This window comes from Chaetodon trifascialis, chromosome 2 (genome assembly GCF_039877785.1).
Source record: "Chaetodon trifascialis isolate fChaTrf1 chromosome 2, fChaTrf1.hap1, whole genome shotgun sequence".
NCBI lineage: Eukaryota > Metazoa > Chordata > Actinopteri > Chaetodontiformes > Chaetodontidae > Chaetodon > Chaetodon trifascialis.
In genome coordinates this window covers 23,714,016-23,735,441 of record NC_092057.1, presented here as the reverse complement: position 1 = coordinate 23,735,441, position 21,426 = coordinate 23,714,016, and the positions used below count along the sequence as shown (strand labels likewise).

The following is a 21,426-nucleotide window of genomic DNA, read 5'->3' as shown; positions in this document are numbered from 1 at the left end:
TTGTTTCGTGGAGGATTGCAGTTAAGCAATGGGTGTCGGTTATGACTAAGTGCACCACAGAATGAAACTGAGTTTCAAGCTGCTGAACCGGCTGCTGCTGATCAGGTATCTCCTGGTCTGAGTGCTGCTGGGCTGGTGTCTCCGGGTCCAGGGTCTGGAGGGTCTGGTGATGAAGGTGCTGCTGGTCAGGGTTCTAGTGGGAAGGTTGCTGCTGGTTTGGGCTCTGGTGAAAAGGATGGTGCTGGTCTGCGTTCCAGTGGTAGAGGTGCTGCTGTGGATCTGGTTGAAAAGGTCCATGCTGACAGTTCTCAGTGTGGCACATGGTCACATAGACTGAGATAAAGGAGGCAGAGTGTGTTGTGGAGGAGGAAAGTGGGATGTTGGTGGATGAGGACATTTCCAAAGATAATGGGAAAAAGAGGAAAACTGATGACCTGTGTCAGTCGTGGAGTAAAGTGAAGATAGTTTTTCTTCAGAGTGAGTGTCTGCAGTCAGATGACAGTGGAGGTGATGAAGACAGTGATGTGCAGATCACACGTTAGGCTGACACGATGTGACCTGACACTGTGGAGACGTTGAAAACTGCAGGCGAGACAACAGCGACGTTGGTTCAGTTTTCATTTTAGCTCTATATTTCACCCCACTGATAACGTCTTCAACTCTATTTCAACATGGAAATGTTTCCTGGGTCCTTCTCCAGTCACCACTGCCTCTGCTCCTTCTGCTGAAGCCGCAAACTGCTGTCTCAACAGCAGTGACGGTGGAGCCTGGGTTTGAATGCAATTTCAAATTCATGAAAATGCCATATTCAAGGTAAGAAAAGAAAAAGATTACTTTCGACCATTCCGACCACCACCATGGACATCTGCATATAAAATGCAAGTACAGTATTATTGCATATTCAGGGCCAGATTAACCCACTCTGGGACTCCAGGGAAAAAATAAATGTGGGTGAAATAAATGTTAGTGATTCATATTTTATAAGCTGGTCATATTTTTTCATGGAAAATCTTAATTTGCAAAGCAATTGCAGCTGCCACAAAGATGTAGTGGGGAATGAAGTACGAGATTTCCCTCTGAAATGTAGTGAAGTAGAAGCATAAAGAGGCTTAGCAATCTCAATGAAAGTAGGCTAAAATTACCTCAGAACTATACTTAAGTAGCTTAGTACGTATACAATGACCCACTGCAGAATGCACTGAGAGAAACACTTTAGGCTGTAGTTCTTTTATTTATCAGAGAGGTTTACAAGTAAAACATTTCTGTAGCAGAGATACTGTAAAAGCTGAAATACAGACAAATCCCCATGATTTCAAGTTTGCCTGAGACAGAGTTTTGGCCACTCACATCCATTTTGAATATGTTCATAAAATAAGCATAGAGCTGATCAGGAAATTGTAATCGTGACTGCAGGCAGTCATTTCCACATGAGCTCTATATATGTATTTACATAATACTGTGATGCTGCAGCTCGAAATCTTTTTGTGGTTAAGGTTCAATTGCTGTTGATGTGTGGCTTTTCAGGATGCTGTATGTTGTTTTGGCCACTATTGTAGGCCTCACTGAGCTGCTGAAGGTCCTTCAGCAGGCCTGCAAACTGCTCCTCCTGGTAACACATAGAAAACATGTTTGCATTGATCCTGTGTATGCAATTCATCCACTGTATGCTGTCAATGACATGGTTAGAAAGTGAATGCTGAGGTGAACTATTCTTTTAAGAAAGCTTAATAATTGTCTTTGTCTGTCTGTCTTACCAGTACGTTCATTCGCTCAGCTGCTGCAATGGCAACACTTAGCTTCCTCTCATCTTCCTCCCGCTCCTCCTCAATCACACCAAGCCTGTGACAGACACAGATAGAGGAGATGCTTACAGTAAATGGACAAGCACAGCACTCTCATTAGCAAACCAAACATCAAATAATTTACTGATGATTACCAGTAACAATCAGAACACAGCCTAGCATACTACTTTCTACATGCAATCCAAATGAAGCGTCAACAGTTTCATTAATCTTTATGAGATGAATTAAAGTTATAAGGTGAACAGACAGAGCATGCAGACTTAATATACATGTGTAAAAACATGCAAAATGCAGGCAAAAGCAAATAAATTTCATTTTAAAACTAAACACATTGGCTGACAAATGTAATATGCATGGTACTGTGTAACTCTACTGTCTTACCTGAAGGTGGCACTGGCGAGCTGCTCGTCTCGAACAGCTAGCAGATTCTGGAGCTTGTCCACCTCAGCCTGCAGCATGGCATTCTGGTCCTGGCTTTGGATAATGAAGTCCTCCAGGCGCTTTGCCATGTCCAGCTCGCGCTCCGTCACCTGCTCTATTCCCAGACGCAGCTCTGATAGCTCTTGAGCATGCTGGTATGTGAATTAAATTGACATTTAATGAAATGATAATGAAATAATATGCTATACAGTCAGAAATATGCCATTAGGTGAGTAGGAGGTTTGACATACCTTATCCAGCAAGCTGAACTCCTCATTCTCAGTCTCAGTCACCTCACTTGACTCCCTGTTGTGGCTGGGTTTGATCCAGGGAACTGGTGCAGGTGGACGTTTGATACTGACACTCTGAAACACAATGAAGGATTGTGTACATGAATCCTTCTAATTAACCACACAAAGTCGTACTCTGTTTTCACACTCATGTCAAAATATGCTCACAGTATTACTATTGATTAAAAAACAAGTTTATGTTTTGCAGTAAAACTGCAATATTTCAAAATAGTCTACCCCTAAAAGGGGAGGTATTTGTTGCAGTATTTTTGCAGTGACATGAGTGCATGATCTGTGCAGCTCGGTAGCCAAACCGAGTTCCTCTTTGTACTCACAGTTTCTGGTAATGAGATAAGTAGCTCGTTGGCTTTGGTCTCTTGTTCAGGGTCAGCTGTTGGCAAAGTTTCAGAACTTATCTGCCTCTTTAAGGCATGCTTTGCGTTACCAGGACGTCTGTGTGGAGCACTCTGAGTTCTGGTTACTGGCTTCCTCTCTCTTATACTCCTCCGAGTTCTGACATCCCTGTTAAATGAATGAATTAATGTATTAATCTTTTAAGAACCATGTATCAAACGATATACAGGTTAAACAATCCCACAGAATATCTGAATTGTACACTCTGTGTCTATGTATATATCCTGAACTGAGCAAAGCATACCTGCCTTCCACCTGCAAACCACAGACTTACTGCAGTAAAATACAATGAATCTTCCTTTGCATGATGCATGTGATATTTGAAATGTATAAAGATTCTTAAGGAGAATCCGTGACAATATGTACAGTAATTGTTTGGGCCTGAATTACCATTTGATCTACTTCAAACCTCTCCCAATGGTCATGAGCTCTGGGCGTTGACTGAAAGAGTGAAGCTGTGATTTGATATGGTGAACAGCTGTGACATCCAGAATGAGCTTGGAATAGAACACTTACTCCTTGGCATTAAGAGGACCAGTTGAAATTATTTGACATTTGATTAGGATCTCTCCCTGACACTGCCTATGGAGGTATTCTGGGCAGGTCCAACTGTAAGGAGACCCTTGGGCATTACATATGCCATCTAGCTTGGGAGTACCTCTGAATTTGCCAAAAGGATATAGGGGAGGGAAACTGGAGGTCTAGCATCTAAGGAATTCTGACATACCTGCATAGTAGCCACAACGAGCCATTCTGGATAAATGGCAGAAATTAAATGAATAGATGGATGGATCAGTGGAACGAATACTTAAGGGGCATTCAGAAATTGCCTTCATGATTATTGATGTCTATAAAGCAATACCAACTGAACCAGTAACAAACACACAACTATCATACCCATCACGTGGGCTTTTGGAGTCCCCAGGAAGCTGTTGAAGAGATGGCTGGTGAGGGCTGTACTTGCCCAAGTCTTTAGGAGGGACATACACTGGCTTGGCTTGTCCCATTTGGCTGCAAGAAAGCAGTTGCTTCAGTAAAATGTAACATCACCATGTTCAAGTTCATAACACATCACAAGTTCTACCTCTCCTTTTTATTCTGCTGTTGTAACAAGTGAATTTCCCTAGCATGGGATCAGTACAGTCTTATCTGAAGTCGCTGACAAGTCAAAAAAGATGTAGACCGTAAACATACCTGTTAACTATTATCCGACGTGCTTCAGGGCCCAGGGATTCTGTAATCTGGTTCAGAATCGAAGGCAGAGGGTGCAGCTTGTCAACTGTGTCCTGAGGAAGAAACAAGCTGCATGTGAGGTCCCATTTAGCACACTGTTCTGCATGCAGTCAGTATCTTCATACCTTGTATGAATAAGAAAATAGCATTTAGGCAAGCTGTCAGTGAGAATGTAGTCAGCTGTGCTTGACGACATCTGAAGCCAGTCTGGCGGACTGAAATGACACTGTCTATTTGCAAACATCCAAAACGATCTCTAAATACAAATAAGATCTGGATACAGTTCACATCTTTCTGCTTACAACTATTTCTGTTACTTTCCAAAACTGTCAATCTTTCATTTACACTCACTTCACGCAGTAATTGGTCAGTTAGGTGTACGGAGGTGAGACAGTAAGCAAGGGTTGAGTTTCTCTCTGTAGCTCTCTTTTAGTTCTATCGTCTCTCTCTATGTTGATACCTTTTCATCCTGCCTTTGAGTTCAGCCGGTCAGAACAGCTTTTGTCTTCCTATGTAGTCAGACAACATATTGTACCAACTAGTTATTTTCTAGTGTAACCTGGTCCTTAGGGTTAGAGGGTACCAGCAGGCACACCAAAAATGATCAAGGTTACAGTATTTTCTGTGTATGTGAGTCTCCAAATTGACCCATGGACACTGAAATAGATATACTATGATTAACAGTCTACTGGTCCAATTGTGCACAAGCTTAAAGGTCAAGTACACATGAAAAAATAAATACTGTGAGAGTTGCACAAACCTGTAGCTCTAACTACCAAACTGGGCTTATTGGTTTACTGTCCTACCTGGTCCCTCTGATAGATGATGTCTACCAGCAGGCCATGCAGCACAGCCAAGCGTAGAGGCAGGTCCACGTAACCGTCAAAGGAAGTCATTGGGATTTCAGTGTCTAAATTAGACACTGTTTGTAGGAAAGTCCTCATTCCATCCCAGTGCTGCTCCAGGAATTCATTCATGAAGAGCATATATTCCTCCTTCTCTCCAAACCTGAATCAGGACAAAAGATTTCATTTATTTAAGCCACTTCAGGTAAATCAAGAAAATGTCTTCATTCTTATTTCTAGTTTTTCAGTGTGTCAGAAGATGTTTTGCTCAGGTAAAAATGCACAAAGGTGGACAAGCAGATATGAGGCCACTCACAGGGTGAAGTTGGCCAGATTCTGGATGACTTTCGCGGTTAAGGTGAGGGTACGCAGGGTGTTTGGCTCTGGATAAGGCTGTGTCAGACCAAAAAGAGAAGGACTGAGGATTGCAGGACATAAGAAGCGAAGGAAGAGGGAAGCTGAGATGAGACGCTGGCCAATCTCTGGTCTGCCCTGGTCTTCACACAGCTCCACCCAGCTGGAGAAGATCTTGTTTAACTCTTCGGGAAAGGGTCTGAAGGCAAGAAATGTCAAACATTAGCTGTCAATGTGACTTTTTCATCAGCTCAAATATCACAGCCTAGTACTGACTTAAACATTTAATATGTTATTTTATATATTTTTCAATGATGGCCTCTCTTCTCTCACCCATGGATCTTAATAATCTTTTGCACCACCTCCTCACAGGCTTCCTTCAAGTGCTTTTGATTGTTTGACAGTTCAGTCGCAGGGCATTTACGAGGGTCAACTTCACAGTTCTCCATTGAAGCGTAAAGACGATTGATAAAGTCCCCTGCAGTGAAAACAAAAGGATAGTTCAGTGAAAACAAAACACTAACCAATATCATTTACAAGAAGCCGCTTTTACCACTGAACAACCCTACCTAGTGTGTCAATGAGGTACTTTTGGCCAACCAGCTTCATATAATCGTCTATGGCTTTAGTGGCCAGTGTGTTCTCTCTGAAGATCAGTGCCTCCCTTTCTCCAAGACGCTCCACCTCTGCACTGCCCAAATCAATGAGGAACTCCTGAGGCATACACATTCAACAAAGACAACATATGTCTGGTTAGTCTTTCTTGCTGTAAATTATGTCAAATTATGTTTGATTCATTTCCCCATTGTGGGATTTGAAAATTATGACGCAGTTAGATTTTATCTAAATATTTTATATTTTCTATGATACTCATCCTCCACCTTGGCTTTGCCAATACTCTGCAGTACATGGACCAGGGCTCCTGCCAGCTCTTCCTTCTCCTTCACGTTCAGAAGTGGCTCCAGGCTTCTGCACATTTCCACGTAATCCACCGTCACATACTCCGCAAACTCTTTGTATTTCTCCATGGGCAACACTTGCAAATTCTGGAAACGGGCCTTGATGCGGAGTGAAGCCTGTGTCCCCAGCAGTTCTTTGTTCCCTGCTGTGCCTGAGGCCTTATATGGAGCGATGGGATACCACTTCTCCTGATAGGTCCTCCCTCTGATCTCATTTAGAGGTATGGCCACGCTGCCAAGTGGGTGCAGGGTGGACTCATCTCGGGAGTGACGCTTTTTCTTGGGGTCTTCCTCACGGAACAGATGCAGGGTGATTTGGGAGACACAGGGCAAGTTGTCTAGCTCAAAAAATTCACCCCAGAATAACTGACATCCTCCAGCCACACCTCCACTGGCGCCTGCACCTCCAGCAGACCCAGTAGAGCTGTCCCCTGCCAAGCTGGAGCGGCTAGACGGCTTACCAACAGCTCGGCTGCTGGTGCGGGCGAACAGGGTACCATCCAGGTGTACCTCGCAGTAGTAACGCCGTTTGGGTGGCAGATCCTTAGCTTCATTTACCCACAGACTCAAGGAGTTCTCTGTGCGCTCAATGTTATCCTGTGAACAATGAGGCATTTAGCTATTTAGCTCATTGTAATGGCATTTTAATTTTGCATGTTGCATTTTTAGAACAAAGGACTAATGGCTTACTTTATTGGGCTGGGCAGCCCGCCTCAGGTCTTCAATCCAACGATCACGTTCGGCAGCTGAGGAGCAGCCAAAGCAGTGGGTGTTCTCAGAGTTTATCACCTGTAAGTACATTGAAACCAACAGTCGTGTTAGCCCTACTCGGGTAGGAAGTTTCTTTTTTGGACAGTGGCACTGCATGATGTTCCTTGAGGAGCATGAGTGAGCATCATAGACAGAAAGCAGAAGTCAAAATGTACCTCAAAGCAGTACTTCTCCCCTAAAATGGAGCTGTGGACTGGCCTGATGACAGTGCTGGTGTCTGCACTCAGGTCGAGACTCCCCACTGCACTGACTGGAATTGACACAGACTCCCGGGAACCATAGTGCCTTAAAGATAAACAAAGCAGAAAAAGTCAGCCAAACTGGAAATGGTAAAAATGTCAAGTGTCAAATACCATGATTTGTCAAGTGTAATAAAAATTTACTTTAACCTTTTACTTCTCATTCTTACAGTCGTGGGACACTAATGCTATGTAGAACTTTCACAGGCTGCTGGTACCATGAAAGGTTACTTGAATACAAGTACGTCATATATGTATTGATAGATTAGAACCAGATGATACTGATTGACATGAAATTTTGAATATATATTTATGGTCCCCAGAGGTTACAGACAATCCCTTGAGTTTTTCCCATGTGCCACGATGGAGTTAATATTTCTAGGGGTGGAGGATGGGGGTTATGACATGTTTACAACTATTGGATGTATTGCCATAAAAGTCGGTCCAGATATCCAGGGTGCCCAGATGATGAAGCTTGGACTTTTCTGATACCCTGACTTTTCTTTTTTGTTGCCATGGCTGCATGTAATTCTCATATTAAAGTTTCATTTCAAATCTCATGTTCTGGAGTACAGAGGCAGCACAACACAAATGTTTGAATGTCCAAATACTTATGGACTTCACGACATTTGCCTTGTCAAACATCACAGTTAGCTACCTGCTTCCTTTGTTCAGTCCCATTGGATTAAGTTGGGTGTTGCTATTCCTCTTGGCCCTGTTCTCGAGACGTCGCTTGATCAGTGCCTAAGGGTGAAGAAGGCAAGTGTGGTGTATGAGAGTATTTGTGTATTACATCAACAGGAAATGCAGGGCTAGCAGAAAGATTATCATCGCTGGTGTGTAAAACACTCACCCTCACACCGCCATCTTGGTTCTTTGGACGAGGGCCACCCGACAGGCCCATGTGGTCAGGGCTACATTCTAGTATCAGCAAAAAATTTGATACAATTTGATATTGATAAAGAACTGAAAATGCTATTTTTATGTCAATGTTTTGTTTTGTTCATGTCAACATGCTGTTAATATAGACAGTTATATACATAGAAATATTGAGTCTTTTTCAGTTTTACGGTCAATATTTGTATGTTTCTGTTATGTTTTTCTGAGTGAATTTTTTTCAGCCATCAAATATCCAAACCAAATGTTTGATTGGCACTCCCTGAGTTAAAACCATTTTGTCAAATCTCCCAGTCAAAATTCATTCCTGTCACTGTTCCGAAACCACCGCCAGCACTCATTTCTGCACTTCCACTGAAGAAAGACTTAACTCTCAAAAATATTAGTCAAGGCTTTGAAATTAGCAAATACTTTCAGATTAAGCCACACGGGATGTGGTTTTCAGCTGGAACTGCAGCTCTTTAAAAGTTGGTAGACACTCTTATTATTGGAACCAATTTAAAGATTTGCAGAGGATGAAATTAGAAAATCACATTCTGCCATGATTTCCTCTGATTGGTCTCTACAGCATCACCTTTTTTTTAATCCTTCAATTTTAAGGGAAGGATATCCATAAAGTCAAAGATGTGAATGTAAAGGTTTACAACGTAGAGTACTGTCAGACACATTTTCTCTCTTTTTTGCTTACCCAAAGCCCCACCACAAACAATCCAGCGTCTAAATCCCATCATTTAGTCCAGAGGTGTGTCACAGTCTATTTGGATATCTGTCCCTCTAAGATTTTCCCTCCTCTCTTCATTAAGATATGCTGATGGTGACCCGAGCCAGCTCGCTAAAGTTAATGAAGGATCTGTGACTTCCACAGTGTGTCTACAGACCTTCTTCTGAGCAAAAAGACAGAGTTGAATGGAAGTAAATACTGACTATGCCCTCACTCTCTCTCTCTCTCTGTTTCCACGAGCATTCATTGGACTGCTAGAACACCCAAGCGTGATGTTATCTTCCCCAAAAAACTCAGAGGAAGTGATTTGACAATCACTCGCACGCATAAACATTCAGCTATTTCCTCTGTGACTGTCTGCAGAATCATACTTTGCGTTGCTGTGACGTCGGTAACTGGTATGCTAGTCAGACTTTTCCAGATGGCTTTGCATGGTGTTTATTGCATTTTAAAACACACAATGTTGCTCTTTATTTTGCTTAATTTAGATTTATCTGTGTGTCTGTGTGATGTATTAACCTGTGTCAATATCTACGAGGTTCTGCATGCTGAGGTTGGACAGGCAACTGCTGACACGGTTTCGGGTCCACATTGTAGGCTGAGAAAAACACACACACACACACACACACACACACACACACACACACACACACACACACACACACACACACACACACACACACACACACACACACACATTTGCTCTGTGTCTGCAGGTGTATTAGACTTTTGGTTAAACGTGAGTTGGTGATTGGTGTGGAGGTTTGTGCTGGTACCTCTTCCTCTGGAGAAATGAGAATCTGTCCATCTTCAAGGATACAGTTGCTAATGTCCCATAAGGGGACCTCTTGAGGTGGGGCCCACTGTAGTCTTGGGAGGGTACAACTGGTGGGTACAGGTGATGCCACTTCATCAACATCTGCTACACAAGCAGACGTGCACACACAAGCATGCACACACATGGATATTTATCAGCGCATGGTTTACAGAGAATTTACACGATTGCAAGAGGTCTATCCACACCATACTGTCACAGTGTAGATGCATTTGGCAAAATAAATGACAATGTAATATCACTCAAACAACTCTATAATTAATTGGATATTGCAGGGGCATACTGTAATTGCAGGCACATGCTGACCCTTGTTTGTTATTTACTTTGGTAATTATGGCATGATGGCACTTATCTCCTCGAACGCTTGGCCACTCCTATTTGTGGAGCTGCCAGAGCTACTGATGGTATCGCTCTTTTTTCATGACACACCAGGATGAGCTGCGCACATCCTGTGGTTTCTCAGTAGTTTTTTCTTGATGTACATGTCCCTCAGCATGTATTTGCATGGTACTTTAGGTTTCAATATTCTCCTTTTTAAAAGCATTGCCATGATATTTTGCATGTTTCTGCCAAAGTACAAAATTCCTTTATTCTTTATTCTTCACTTGGATTCCCTTTAACTCTTTCACTACCAATGAATTTTTTTTTTTGTAGACTCATGAACTCTGTGTTTAGGGTTTTAATTGGATTTTGACTTCAGTACCATACAGCTCGGTTGGTTCCTGAACTTATTACATTTGTTATGTTCTCAGGATCTTAAAAGTAAGCCTGTATTGCTTCAGCTTTTAGTTACTTCACAGCAGAGCGGAAGTTTTCTGAGGGAGTGGTTTGTAGATCTAGATGAGCAGGGGCATTTGTTAGCTCTACAGTTACAGCTACATTTAATTTCTGGGTAAGTCCTCTGCAGTTTTTTGCAACCCTGTGGAAAGTGATGGGTCTGGTCTGAAAGCATTGATAAAGAAGGTCCAGATTATTTGCATATAACAGACACTTAATTTCTTGTTAAAAAAGTGACACCACAGTTGACACTGTGGGTCCAGTGATGGTCATTTACATACATTTGAAAAGGGGAGGGCTTAGATTACTACCTCCCTTAACACCTCTAGTCTTGCTTCACACATTTACACAGAACACTATGTTTACCATCGAGTTTGACATCCAGTTTGTCCATCTTTTGTACTGATTAAATAATAATAATACTCACACTAAATCAGTCATTTTATTGAACTCAATAAAACATGCTTTTATTTTTGATGATTTCCAATTTAGTATTTTGACAGTCCATATTAGTGTGTTAGGGTGAAAATGATATTTTGAACTCTATATATCTTTAGATAAGTAGCTTCTTGAGCTTACCACTGACGCGGATTTGTCATCATGCTCAGATTTGTTGTCAGGTGTGATCATACCTTCGCTCCAATTTACAGGCAAAGCTCAAACTAAATAAACTTTATGAAATTTAATTGAGCACAAGATGCCATCATATTTGTAAGAGTTGTTTTTCAAGCTCTAATTCAATGATATGTTGACCCACTGATGTCTGGTAATTTTTTTATATTTCTTTCAAGATCTTTCAGCAGCTGTGCTTTTACTTTTTTTGAAATGGCAATTCTGAAAATAAGTTTTCAATTTATCTCTAATTTCAGCGTAAATGATCCTTTTCACTTATTATTTTCCTCCTTAAGTTTAAAGTTTGCCAGCTTTTCTCTTAGGTTGTGTTTTTATTACTGAGTTGAAATACCCTTAACAGTAATACAGCTGTATTTATGATGTGTCTGTGAAAAAAGTCAGACACCTACTGTCATGTTGCTGAGTGCATCTTTTTTGTGGGGATTCACATTTTACCATAATTTGATGTGTTTGAAAGATCAACATTTATCACGTTGATGACTGTGCAAATCTTAAACATGAAATTGGCAGACTGAGTAGTGCAGTTAATGTACATTGAGTATAGGTATCCTTTTACATTGCATGGCTTTACCTGGCAGTAAGTTCGGCGTGCTGCTCCGACTCTGCAGCCTGGGCCTTTTGAGCTTCTGGGACACAGTTCTCAGGTACTTTTTCAAGAGTGCCCCTCCACCTCCTTTCTGTGAGGGGTCTGTTGAGGAGACCCCTGAGGCCTCTGCAGCAGCTGATGATGAAGCTGCATGAGCAGAGCTAACAGGGGTGGAGGACGGGGATAGAACTGCAAACAGTGACCCAGGAGGCTCGGACAGGGCCCGTCTGAATGGATTCTTTCTGGTTCCTCCGGTGCCTTTGTCAGACTTGGCTCCCTCTCCACCTTTCCCGCTGGATGAATTTTTGTCCCCAGGGTCCTCACTCAGAGCTTTGCGCCAGTTTTGCATCTTGCTCCATTTGTTGGTGGAGGCCTTCTGAATCTTCTCAATTGTAGATGTAGAAGAAACTGCTCCACCTTCTTCTTCTCTCAATTCATTGAGCGCTCCCTTGGAGCCAGTATGCCATTTGTACGTGTTGAGGGGGTCGGTGGTCTCAGATGTTTGTCCTTGAGGAGGCTCCACAGAAGATTCCTTTTCCTTGTTCGGTGATCCCTGTTCCTCCGGTGGTTGTTGAACTACAGGATCTAAATCTATCTCCTCAGTACCCATTTCAGATTTTTAACGTGTGAGACTCAAGTTTTGTCTCCTCTCAAGAAAACATCAAACTTAATTCAAATTGAAATACCTTCATAGGAGACCTTGCCTGCTCCACTTCTGATTTACTACTGCTAAGGATGAGAAAGTAGTCTGTGCCCTTTCTGGTTCTGTCTCACTGCTTCTCTCGTTTCCTGTCTTGCAAAACGTCATCCAGCAACAACATGCAACTAGGTGCTCTGAATGCAGTTGCTTTGCTGCAGCTCCCAATTTGTCTCACTCACAGGCTACATGCTTCCTCGTGAAATGGCAAAGAGAAGTTCATGTATATTTACAGATATCTCACTATTTTTCTGCTCTATATGTTTTCATGTAATACTTCCCTTCTTCCTCACTTCCTGTTCTGCTTTAACGTGAAAAGTTTTCTCACAAATTCATCTCTGATTCATCGCTGAAATCAGCCTTTAGCGGCAAAGCATCCAAACTCCAAGCAATACACACATATGTAAGTGTAATCTGATGTAGGCATGATGTAGGTAGCTCACCTCAAAGGAAACCTGCTTGTCTGTCAGTTCTTGAGTCGTTTAGTCTGCCACAATATGAGTGTGAGAAATGTGGTTTTACATTCTCAGTTGATTTCAGTGATGCCTTTTGAGGGAGAAGGATATAGCTTCAATTCTATTCACCTGTTTTCTATTATTAATGAAAAAGTGTCAAGAACTGAATGATTGTTGTCTCTAATGAATAAATGGTTCAAATACACTAACTGTTTTTAATGTTCCTATTTTCTGAAATATACTAATTTGAATGACATAAATAACCAAGGACAACATTTCTCCTGTTTAATAAAGGTGTGAAGATACAGGTCTGGCACACAAATAGTACCTGTGACTATTATTAATACCCTGCACAAGAAAGCACTTTTTTAGTAAGAGAGGGACAGTATCCACTTGTTACCAGCTACCTGTGGGTGTATGGACTGTTGACTGTTAAGATCGGCTTCCTGTCAAAGAGAGGCTGCACTTCCTTCTGCGATCGGTTTGTCGAACTCTGAAAACCACTTCCTGCCCTCATGCTGCTCTCTGCTCGTACACACCTGCAGGATATGTCTGTGTTCCACTGGGGTACGATGTCACCATTAATGTCAGCCGTAACCCAGTGGTAAAATATAAATGGGCAGCAAATATACATATTGTATCTAATGTGTACCTTATTCACAGTTGTAAACAGCAGGACTGTGTATGTATTTTAAAACTGCTTTTTGTGCCTGATGTTGTTCAATCTTTCAGTTACTTCAAAGTTAGCTTTAAATGATCATCGAAGAACTACTCTGAAAACATCCATACAGGCAGAAATGTTTTTTAAGAATCAGTTGCGTGAGGCTACTGCTTTTTTTCCTTCTTGTATTGAGTCCCTCTGGTGGTTGTGTTTTGGTATTGCTAGTGGTACTGAAATGATGCTGAAAAAGTGCCTCGAGCGGTTGATGAATCGATCAGTTAATTGACAGAAAATTAATCATCATCTATGTTGATAATGGAATTACCATTTTACCCATCTATGTAGTCATTTGGTCCCACCAAAAAGCTGGTTTGAGCTTCTTAAATGTGAGAATTTGATTGTTTTCTTCATCACACATGAAACTGAATAGCTTTGGATTTTTAGGACTGTTGGTCAGACAGACAAACACATGCCATTTAAAGATGTCACCTTGAGCTGAGGGAAGTTATACTGGGCCTTTTTTTGGTATTTTCTGACATTTTCATAGCTAAAATTATCAATGGACTGATCAAGAAAACAATTGGCAGATTCATCAATAATGATATTTGTTACTTGCAGCCTTATTGACTGCAGATATAGCTTTTATCATCAGAATCACCACCAACAGTAACATTTTGCTGTATAGTCCAAATAAAGAAATATTTCTGTTTATCTTACATAGAGTGGGGATAAGATGTTGTCGCAGAATTAGAATTTTGTCTGTCTTTCCTTTCTCTGTAAGTCATTAATAAGTAAGTAAGTCATTAATTTTGCAGGTATGATGTCACTGACTGAAGTATCAGATGAATTCAACTTTTGACCTGATGAGGGCATTAGATGAAAAATTATGGGATCACCAAGGTTATTACAGTTTATCCTGAGGAGGGTCAAGAATGTCTGCACCAGATTTCATACCAATCCATTCAGTAGTTGTCAAGACATTTCACTCGGGACCACAAATGTCAGCCTGCACATGGTGCTAGTCTGAGAATCTTGCAAGGATATATATTTCACTGGGAAAGTAGAAAATTTAACCTACTGCTGACACTAAATGAAAAGTCAGGGTAATCACCAAAGTCAGCAGGATTCATCCTCTGGGACTATCAATGTCTGTGCATGGCACCCCATCTGATAGTTGTTCAGATATATCGATCTGGACCAAGTGGTGGACCAACCAACACTCTCATCCATATAGCCACGTGGCTAGCATGGCTAAAACATAAACTGGTTGATAAGACTGAATGATGAAAAACCACCTGTACATTTTTCTACAACTCTAGGATAACGTAACAAAAGTTCCGTCAGGAAAGGCAGCGCACGTTTACACAATTGCAGAAGCTTTATTTGGTAAAATCCTTAGTATTCACCCTATTGATTAGATAGATCTGAAGGGATAGAGTCCTTTAAACAGAAGCCAATCAGAGATTCCCCAAGGAAATGGTAGACAAATATTTCCTAATTTCTTTTCTCATTGCAAGAAAATATGCAGGTGACGGAAATGTGGATGCAATTGAAAGACTGGTAAGGTATCCAGAGCGTTACCTTTTATGCCTCCTTAATTGCAATTTGTTCTAAGTGCAGTCATTGCCCACTAGAGGACACTGCTCATTCATTTAAAATATTCTCAAGGCTACACCATAGCATTTCTCTTTCCATACAATATTTTCTGCTGTACGCTCATAAGTGATTAATCAGCATGTCATATCACCATTTGCCACCATAGAAGCTACTATTGTCATATGTTTCAATAAGAGCACATGGTCTTGATCAAACTGTGCACAGCTAATTTGACAAAATCCACAAACACACAGTTCTTGTTCTCTCAATGATTCTTATTAAAGAATATACATATATTCATTTGTATTAGTTATAAGTACATGATATATAAAGATGATTTCCCTGGCTGTCCTTCTTTGTCAGACTGTTGCGAGGAAGGTAGTAAAGGGAAAAGGAATACAAGAGAAGGTGCATGATGACTTGAAGCAAGAATCTCATGCTGTATATGAACCTGGGATGTCACATTAACACAGTGTTCAGCCTTAAGCTCAATGTTCCCTCATTGCACACCTCACTTAATAATGTGCACTATATGTTCTGTTTTCGCTCTGTTAGTGTGATGTGCTCTCACTGAATCACTGAACAGCACACAACATGATGACCTTTTGACCTTGACTCAGTCTGAGCCAAAGCTGTAATATTTACTGACACATCCTGTGTTCATGGTAAAGGTCTGACTGGTGTATTACTTTGCGATAATGCAATCACAATAGAGCACTTTCTCCATAAACACATCGTTGAGCCAGACATTATCTGACTGTACAATAATATTTTCTTTTTTGCCTTTTCAATGTCACAGCTGTTGTCCTTTAATGTTTGGTGTGGTGGCAGACCGTGGCGTAAGTGGTACAACCTCAACTAGCCTGCCCTTTGAAACACAATCGTCTTAGTGCTATCATCCACCGCCATCGCTGCTAAACCCCTTACATAATTAGGATGTGACTGTATTTAACTCTGAGAACTAAACAGAAGCTTAAAGGCCACTGCAAAATCCAGACATTTTGTGCAACAACAGAGGAAGGAAACATTTGCGCATGAAACACGAGTTCAAGATAAAGATAATTTATCAACAAATGTTTCAATAAAGCAAATTTGTGCATTAAAATGTAAGTTCTTCTATATTTGATCGTTAATGGAGGAACCACTAATGTGTTTTTCACTTCATTTTCATTTCATTTTTTTCATTTTGACAGTCTTTACAATGAACTCCTGTTTAAAGATTTACAACAGCAGAGGTCTTGTGTTTCAGGTGTGTAAATTAGCTGGCTCGTATATAGGATCTGCACTTGTTTACAAAGTTCGTTTTACATGTCAGCAACAGCAGCATTGATTACCTATGGCCTAAAATGGTTCAGGCTGGATCCATTTACACAAGGTATTTGGGGGTTTGGCAGTGTGCCAAGGTGACACATCTTTCAGGGCAGATGAAACCAGAGACAGTCCTGCGGGAAAGACACACCACCTTCTATCATCTTGAACAGCTGAAGGAAAGAGAGTGCTGTGTCTTTGGTGTCATCCATTGCTTTCCATTATCTTATCAGGAATTAAAGCTCCAAACCAAGAGGTTGTAGCATTTGCATAAACAAATAGTATGGCTGTTTTTATTTATTTATTTATTATTATTATTATTTTTTTTTAAGAAAACTTACACCAATTTTACCCATAAAGATCAGTTTAGTTGTAGTAGACAGAAAGCCTGAGTGACACTGGAGGTGTGGAAAATGTGCAACTGGTTGAGTGAGCTTGCCCCATACTAGGAGCTCAAATTTCAGATATCATGGCCCTCTGATGTTCATATTTGGACGATTGTTTGTTTTTTTTGTTTTTTTAAATTGCGTTTCCCAAGTTTATCAAAGTGCAGTTCTGAATCATTGGAATGCCACTATGAGTAAGCTGTGGTGTATGTATATATTTGGGTGAAATGACAGTCTTACCCACCCGGTCACTGAAAAAATCTTTGGTCTTTTGGAATAGCAGACACACATCATTCATTACACTACATAGGAAACACGATATCAATCTGGTGACCGCTGCCGATATGGCTGCAAAATAAAAATGAAAACAAGCTGTCCCCATCAGTTGATGAGATGCATTAAGAAGACAGGGTCGCACTCAGCGTTAGCCTGTTTCATAAGTCACTCATTCATCTGTCCGGCTATTCATACAATACATCCTTTGAAATAAAACAATAATGCCGTGACTGGACATGTACATTATTTTGTCCTGATTATTTGCTTTGCTCAGAGACGGCTGTCCTCTTGTTTTGTCCTTCACTTGAATAGATGTGGTCAGAGAGGGTTTTTATGTGCATGACGCTGGCACTGCGCTGCCCTGAGAGGTGGAAAAAAACTGAGCTTAAAACGGGGAGGAGCGACAGTAGCACAGGCATGACTACGAGAGGAGGGAAGCGCCGAGAGAGGGACACTGTCCTCCTGTGCCGACACTGCGTCTGTTCAGGCGGAATTTAACAGTGGACTGTGAAGGATACAGGGTTATCTCTCTAACAACCCTGCCGGTCAGTGCGGGCTATCAGGAGGACTTGTCCCGCGTTCAGCTTGTTTGCTACTTACTCTGGCTACATGGCCAGCTAGCACATTTAAGCTAACCATCGTTAGCTTCTGGTTTCATCTCACCGTCCAGACCCGGCGAAGTGAGGAGCCGAGGAGGGGAATGGCAGGAGTTTACTCGGATAGCCCTTTCAGAAGAAACAACGACTAACCAGACTAAACCAACCCAGATTTATTTAGTTCTTTGAATCACCGGTAAGCACCAGTTATGTTTTTTCTTGTTATTTAGTTAACAGCAATTTCTAAAGTTAGCGCTAGCTTGCGGGCTAGTCTCTGTTAGCCAGCGCTGTTGTGTTGTTGCTGTTGTGTAACATTAAGCTAACATTAACAAGTCGGCGTGGCAGGTATTTTGAAACACTGTCAGGTGGTTGTTTGAAAAATAGCACTACCTGTCATCAATTTTTTGTTACTCTTTTTTTAAAAAAACAAACAAAAAAAAAAACCAGTGGCAGAGAGAGGTTGGAGATATAACAAGTACTTATTTTTTCCAGTCGTGGCTCGGTGAAAACTGTTAAACGTTACAGCCAATTCCCGTTCACTGCTAGCTAACCCATCAACGCATTTCACAGAAGACCAAAACAAGTGGTAGGAACCACAGCAGATAAACATGAGCAATTATCTAGCAAGTTAATTGACCCAAAAAGAAAGCGTGAGAAAATTGTTCACCAAAACACGTAGAACAGTCACGTACATAAACGTTGGAAATAATAATAATGTGATTGGATAATAACACATGCCAGTCACTCGACATGATCATGTCAGGTATTCAGAAAGAGAAATTGTGGTGGAATGGTGCAAACACAGGTGTCACTAACGTAATTGTCTTGTTTTGACATGTCTCTGAAGTTGCAGACAGATCCTGAAGCATGACGGTAATAATGTGTTGCCCTAGCAAACATTAGATACGTGTTGTTTAGAGAGGAACACTGTGGCGACCTGTTTGTATGCTGTCTGTCTTAGCACGGTTATTATTAGTCCGCCTGCCCTGATCCCTCTGTAAGTAGTGCTGGGACGTTAGCTCACACCCCTCCTTGCAGCCATGTTCCCATCACTGCATAGCAGGAGTTACAGACATGTATCAGCAGGCTGAACAAACATAGAACATGAAGTTCAAGCCACACTTTGCACCTCTTTTCAATTTCCTGGAGTTAGCAGAGCCCTTGTCTTTACACCTCATTCTGTTTGGGTGTCACAAAAGCATATATGCATTAGTCTTTTAGTCATTAAGGTCAAGCGAATAGAAGATTCCTTTTATTCATATGTTTTTACTCATCCTGTTCTCTAGGCTCTACCCAGATGCTCCGTCATGTGGAATGTGCTATACATTTTAACAATGATAGCACCTGCCTTTTCTTATCATTACATTCAGTGTTGACGTTTGTAGCTGTGACCTGAGCTTCTGCAGAGACAGTAGATGGACTTGGCATAGTTATACCCCCGGTAGTTTGCAGTGAAAAGCCATTGCAGTGGTACAACTTGATAAATGAACAGGAAATGCTGCATCCATTGATCAGTGAGCTCCTCGGTCACGGCTCAGGAGAGTTCCCCTCTGCAGCCCATCACTACTGCATGGTTTTCTAGTTCGTAGGGCTGCTTGCCAAAACACAAACGCGCACGCACGCACACACACACACACACACACACACACACACACACACACACACACACACACACACACACACACACACACACACACACACACACACACACACACACACACACACACACACACAGAGGCACCTGGCATCATTCAAGCAGTCAGCCAAAACACACCTTTGCTTAATTACATGCTGAGACTCCTGTTGTAGGGCCAGATGCAGCTGTAATGCTGTCAATTTGGCACTCAGCACATGGTTATTGTGAGTGAATGAAATGCAGCCCCAGCTTTTCTTTCTTTTGTAATTGTCTTTGATTATAGTATATTCTATCGTTTCTGATTCATTCTCATTTCTCGTCAGGTTGTTGGCATTACTGTAATCCCCATCATGGTGCAGAAGTATCAGTCACCTGTGCGGGTGTACAAGCATCCCTTTGAGCTGGTGATGGCGGTAAGTGTCTTTACCTGTACCTGCAGTCAAGCCTCTGTCCACATGAATATTGCATCGCATAGATGCAAAGTTATGTAATGCTGGTGGGTGGGCGCTTTCGAGGTCAACCTCAGAAAGTAGTCATTGAGTTACACACCTTGCATGTGATTGGCTCACAAATTGAAAATGCTGTTACTGAAGGCAAACTGCAGTACACACACTTTATGTCATGTTCGCACATTACCATTCTTATGTCCATGGCTATTTCCAGTTAGGTGTTTGTTAGCTGCACTGGCAGTGTTGTTTGTGGGCTGCAGGACCTGCAGCAATACTGCTATGAGAGTAGCTTCTGATTAGCACTGACAACATAAGCTTATAAAAATGCTCGTAGTTGAAACATGAAAAACAAAGAAACCATCACAGTGAATGTAAAAAACTTTTTACAGTATGAACACACTAGCAGCAGCCTAAAACAGGCCAATGAGTAACTATCTAGATTGATAATGATGTAAATTAGGCAGTTATACGCCTGTGACGCACACCAAACTGGGGCTGCAACAAATGATTATTTTCATTTTTGAATAATCTGCCGATTATTTTTACAATTAACTGATTTATTGTTTGGCTTGTGAAATGTGAAAAAAAAATGTTAATTGCTCGTCACAATTTCCTAGAGCCCAAATTGACATCTTCAAAAGGCTTCTTTTGTCCAACCAACATTCCAAAACCCAAAGACTCTTCATTTACTGTCATAAATGACAAGGAAATGCAGCAAATCCTTACATTTAAGAAGCTGAAACCAGCAAATGTTTTACATTTTTGCCTGAAAAATGACTGAAACAATTTATCAATTAACACAATAGAATTAATTTTCTTTCTCTTGATTAAGAATCAACTGATCACTGCAGCTCTACACCACACTTGCTCTCTTATTACATGTAGGTGACTGAAATTACAGACTTCTTCTAGCTTTGTCTTCTCCCAAGGTTTAAGATCTGCTCATTGTTCACTGAGGTGTGGAATCATTGTGTTTTACACCTGCATACTCAGCATCTGAATATATAACACATCTGTGCTATTATGTCCAACAGAGGTTTCCCCACAGACTTGGTGGTTGTAGACTATTTGCAGTGTAAAAAATTCAGTGCCTTGCAGTGCTTTTAGCGACTGCCTCTCTGCATGTTTTCACTCACTTTCAAGCATGAGTGCCTGTGTTGAGTGCAGAGAGAGACTGGGGGTTTGCATGTCCCTCTGCTTTATATTTTGGCTTTTTTTCGCATGGCCCTCTCAGCAGCGTTCCAAGTGCCATCCATGCTTTCTCCCCCTCAATTTTGGAACTTGCATTAATTTCTCTTTTCCTGTGTATAGTTTGCCATGCAAATCTGCTCCTCAGTCTTTAGCCCAGTGCTGTAGGACAGAGGATGGGTGGAAGGTTCACTGGCTAAATGCGGCAGCAACCAGCAAATAGAAAAGAATAAATGACTGAGTGCCTGTAGTGTAGTGTTTCTTTGTGCCATAGTTTCATATGTGGAAGACAATGAAAAAGATTTTCTATATATTTTCACACCTGTTTATCATTTGTGTGGGATCTGATCTTAAATCCATTGTAAAAGAAAAGAATAATAACCTACAGCATATGACACTACA

General features: G+C 41.3%; 2 protein-coding genes across 7 annotated transcripts in view; one reads left to right on the top strand and one right to left on the bottom strand.

Annotated features, from left to right (window-relative positions):
* Nucleotides 1-1,215: 1,215 nt before the first annotated feature.
* On the bottom strand, nucleotides 1,216-12,553 carry rasal3 (RAS protein activator like 3). 3 transcript variants are annotated; one of them, XM_070973788.1, is made up of 19 exons: nucleotides 11,762-12,553; nucleotides 9,722-9,867; nucleotides 9,465-9,543; nucleotides 8,181-8,248; nucleotides 7,986-8,071; nucleotides 7,244-7,373; nucleotides 7,008-7,106; nucleotides 6,240-6,914; nucleotides 5,928-6,072; nucleotides 5,692-5,836; nucleotides 5,321-5,557; nucleotides 4,966-5,167; nucleotides 4,121-4,212; nucleotides 3,824-3,937; nucleotides 2,848-3,034; nucleotides 2,474-2,587; nucleotides 2,184-2,374; nucleotides 1,755-1,839; nucleotides 1,216-1,606 (listed from the first exon to the last, which is right to left on the bottom strand). In XM_070973788.1, exons 1-19 carry the CDS (start codon nucleotides 12,384-12,386, stop codon nucleotides 1,496-1,498), a joined length of 3,531 nt encoding a protein of 1,176 aa, XP_070829889.1. In that variant the 5' UTR covers nucleotides 12,387-12,553; the 3' UTR covers nucleotides 1,216-1,495. The 3 variants fall into 3 exon arrangements, with proteins under 3 accessions (XP_070829889.1, XP_070829897.1, XP_070829905.1); XM_070973796.1 differs by having other exon boundaries at nucleotides 9,722-9,864; XM_070973804.1 differs by lacking the exons at nucleotides 9,465-9,543; nucleotides 9,722-9,867; nucleotides 11,762-12,553 and adding an exon at nucleotides 8,913-9,080.
* A 4,904-nt stretch (nucleotides 12,554-17,457) lies between these two features.
* LOC139338438 (SEC14-like protein 1) overlaps nucleotides 17,458-21,426 on the top strand; it is a 32,430-nt gene continuing 28,461 nt past the window's right edge. For 2 of the 4 annotated variants that reach the window (XM_070973440.1, XM_070973432.1), the window contains exons 1-3: nucleotides 17,836-17,947; nucleotides 18,599-18,624; nucleotides 19,711-19,800. In XM_070973440.1, the coding sequence (XP_070829541.1) occupies nucleotides 18,619-18,624; nucleotides 19,711-19,800 (96 nt within the window). In that variant the 5' untranslated portion in view covers nucleotides 17,836-17,947; nucleotides 18,599-18,618. Of the gene's footprint in view, nucleotides 17,948-18,598; nucleotides 18,625-19,710; nucleotides 19,801-21,426 lie in introns of all 4 variants that reach the window. The other 2 variants (XM_070973449.1, XM_070973459.1) reach the window with 2 other exon arrangements.

Coding starts and splice junctions, on each gene's coding strand:
- rasal3 (XM_070973788.1), bottom strand. CDS start 12,386: ATGGGTACTGAGGAGATAGATTTAGATCCTGTAGTTCAACAACCACCG. Junction 5,558..5,691: donor AAGATTATTAAGATCCATGG/GTGAGAGAAGAG, acceptor TCTTGCCTTCAG/ACCCTTTCCCGAAGAGTTAA. Junction 1,607..1,754: donor CTGAGCGAATGAACGTACTG/GTAAGACAGACA, acceptor ATGTGTTACCAG/GAGGAGCAGTTTGCAGGCCT.